This window comes from Octopus bimaculoides, chromosome 18, assembly GCF_001194135.2.
Source record: "Octopus bimaculoides isolate UCB-OBI-ISO-001 chromosome 18, ASM119413v2, whole genome shotgun sequence".
Lineage (NCBI taxonomy): Eukaryota > Metazoa > Mollusca > Cephalopoda > Octopoda > Octopodidae > Octopus > Octopus bimaculoides.
Window position 1 is genome coordinate 1,566,965 of NC_068998.1, and position 914 is coordinate 1,567,878.

At 41.8% G+C, this 914-nt stretch overlaps 1 protein-coding gene across 1 annotated transcript in view; it reads right to left on the reverse strand.

Moving 5' to 3' along the window:
* LOC128249915 (uncharacterized) overlaps nt 1-914 on the reverse strand; it is a 49,647-nt gene that overhangs the window by 46,170 nt on the left and 2,563 nt on the right. The window contains exon 2 of the mRNA XM_052974505.1: nt 811-911. Within this exon, the coding sequence (XP_052830465.1) occupies nt 811-911 (101 nt within the window). The remainder of the gene's footprint in view (nt 1-810; nt 912-914) is intronic.

Below are 914 nucleotides of genomic sequence, written 5' to 3' on the forward strand. Positions count from 1 at the left end.
GGCAGACAGACAGACAGACAGACAGACAGACAGACAGGCAGGCAGGCAGGCAGGCAGGCAGGCAGGCAGGCAGGCAGGCAGGCAGACAGACAGAGTGAAAGTCGGTTGCCCGAATCCAGTGAAGCGGTGACCAAGGAAAAGTGAGTCATTTGAATTGGGTTTTGTTGAGGTCTTCTCAACCAATTCATCATTCATTGAACGAGATTAAAATCTTATTAACGTTTAACAACTGTTTGGGACGAGATATTGAACACTTAAAATATGGTGGCATGCTTGCTAAACAAATCACTGATCCACCATTGGATAGCAAGTGCCAGATCCAATATTATGATCTCTGCCATTCCGACAAACTGTTTGCTATTTTGCCCCTACTCACCCAACCCCCACTCCCGCTCCACCAAATTATGACCCCGCCATATTTAAAAATACTTTCTTTTTCCTTGTTTTTCTTTTGGGTCCACTCTACCGTTCAGTTCTTCCCCTCTCTTTCTCTCTCTTTCTCTCTCTTTCTCTTTCGTCCAAATAGTAAATTTGCTTTCCAGTGTGCTTATCTATGTATGGATGTGTATATATGTATGCGTATCTACTCATGTGTGCATGTGTATGTATGTGTGTGTGTCTGTGTATGTGTGTACGTATGTGTGTGTATGTATATGTGTATGTATGAATGTGTGTGTATGCATGTATGTATGTGTGTGTATGTATGCATGTGTCTGCATGAATGTATGTATGCATGTGTGTATGTATGCATGCATGTAGTTATGCATCGCATGTATCTGGCTATTTCGGAGTCCTACCCTTCATTCTCACCTGCTAACACTATCCTTCTTCTTCTTCTTCTTCTTCTTCTTCTTCTTCTTCTTCTTCTTCTTCTTCTTCTTCTTCTTCTTCTTCTTCTTCTTCTTCTTCTTCTT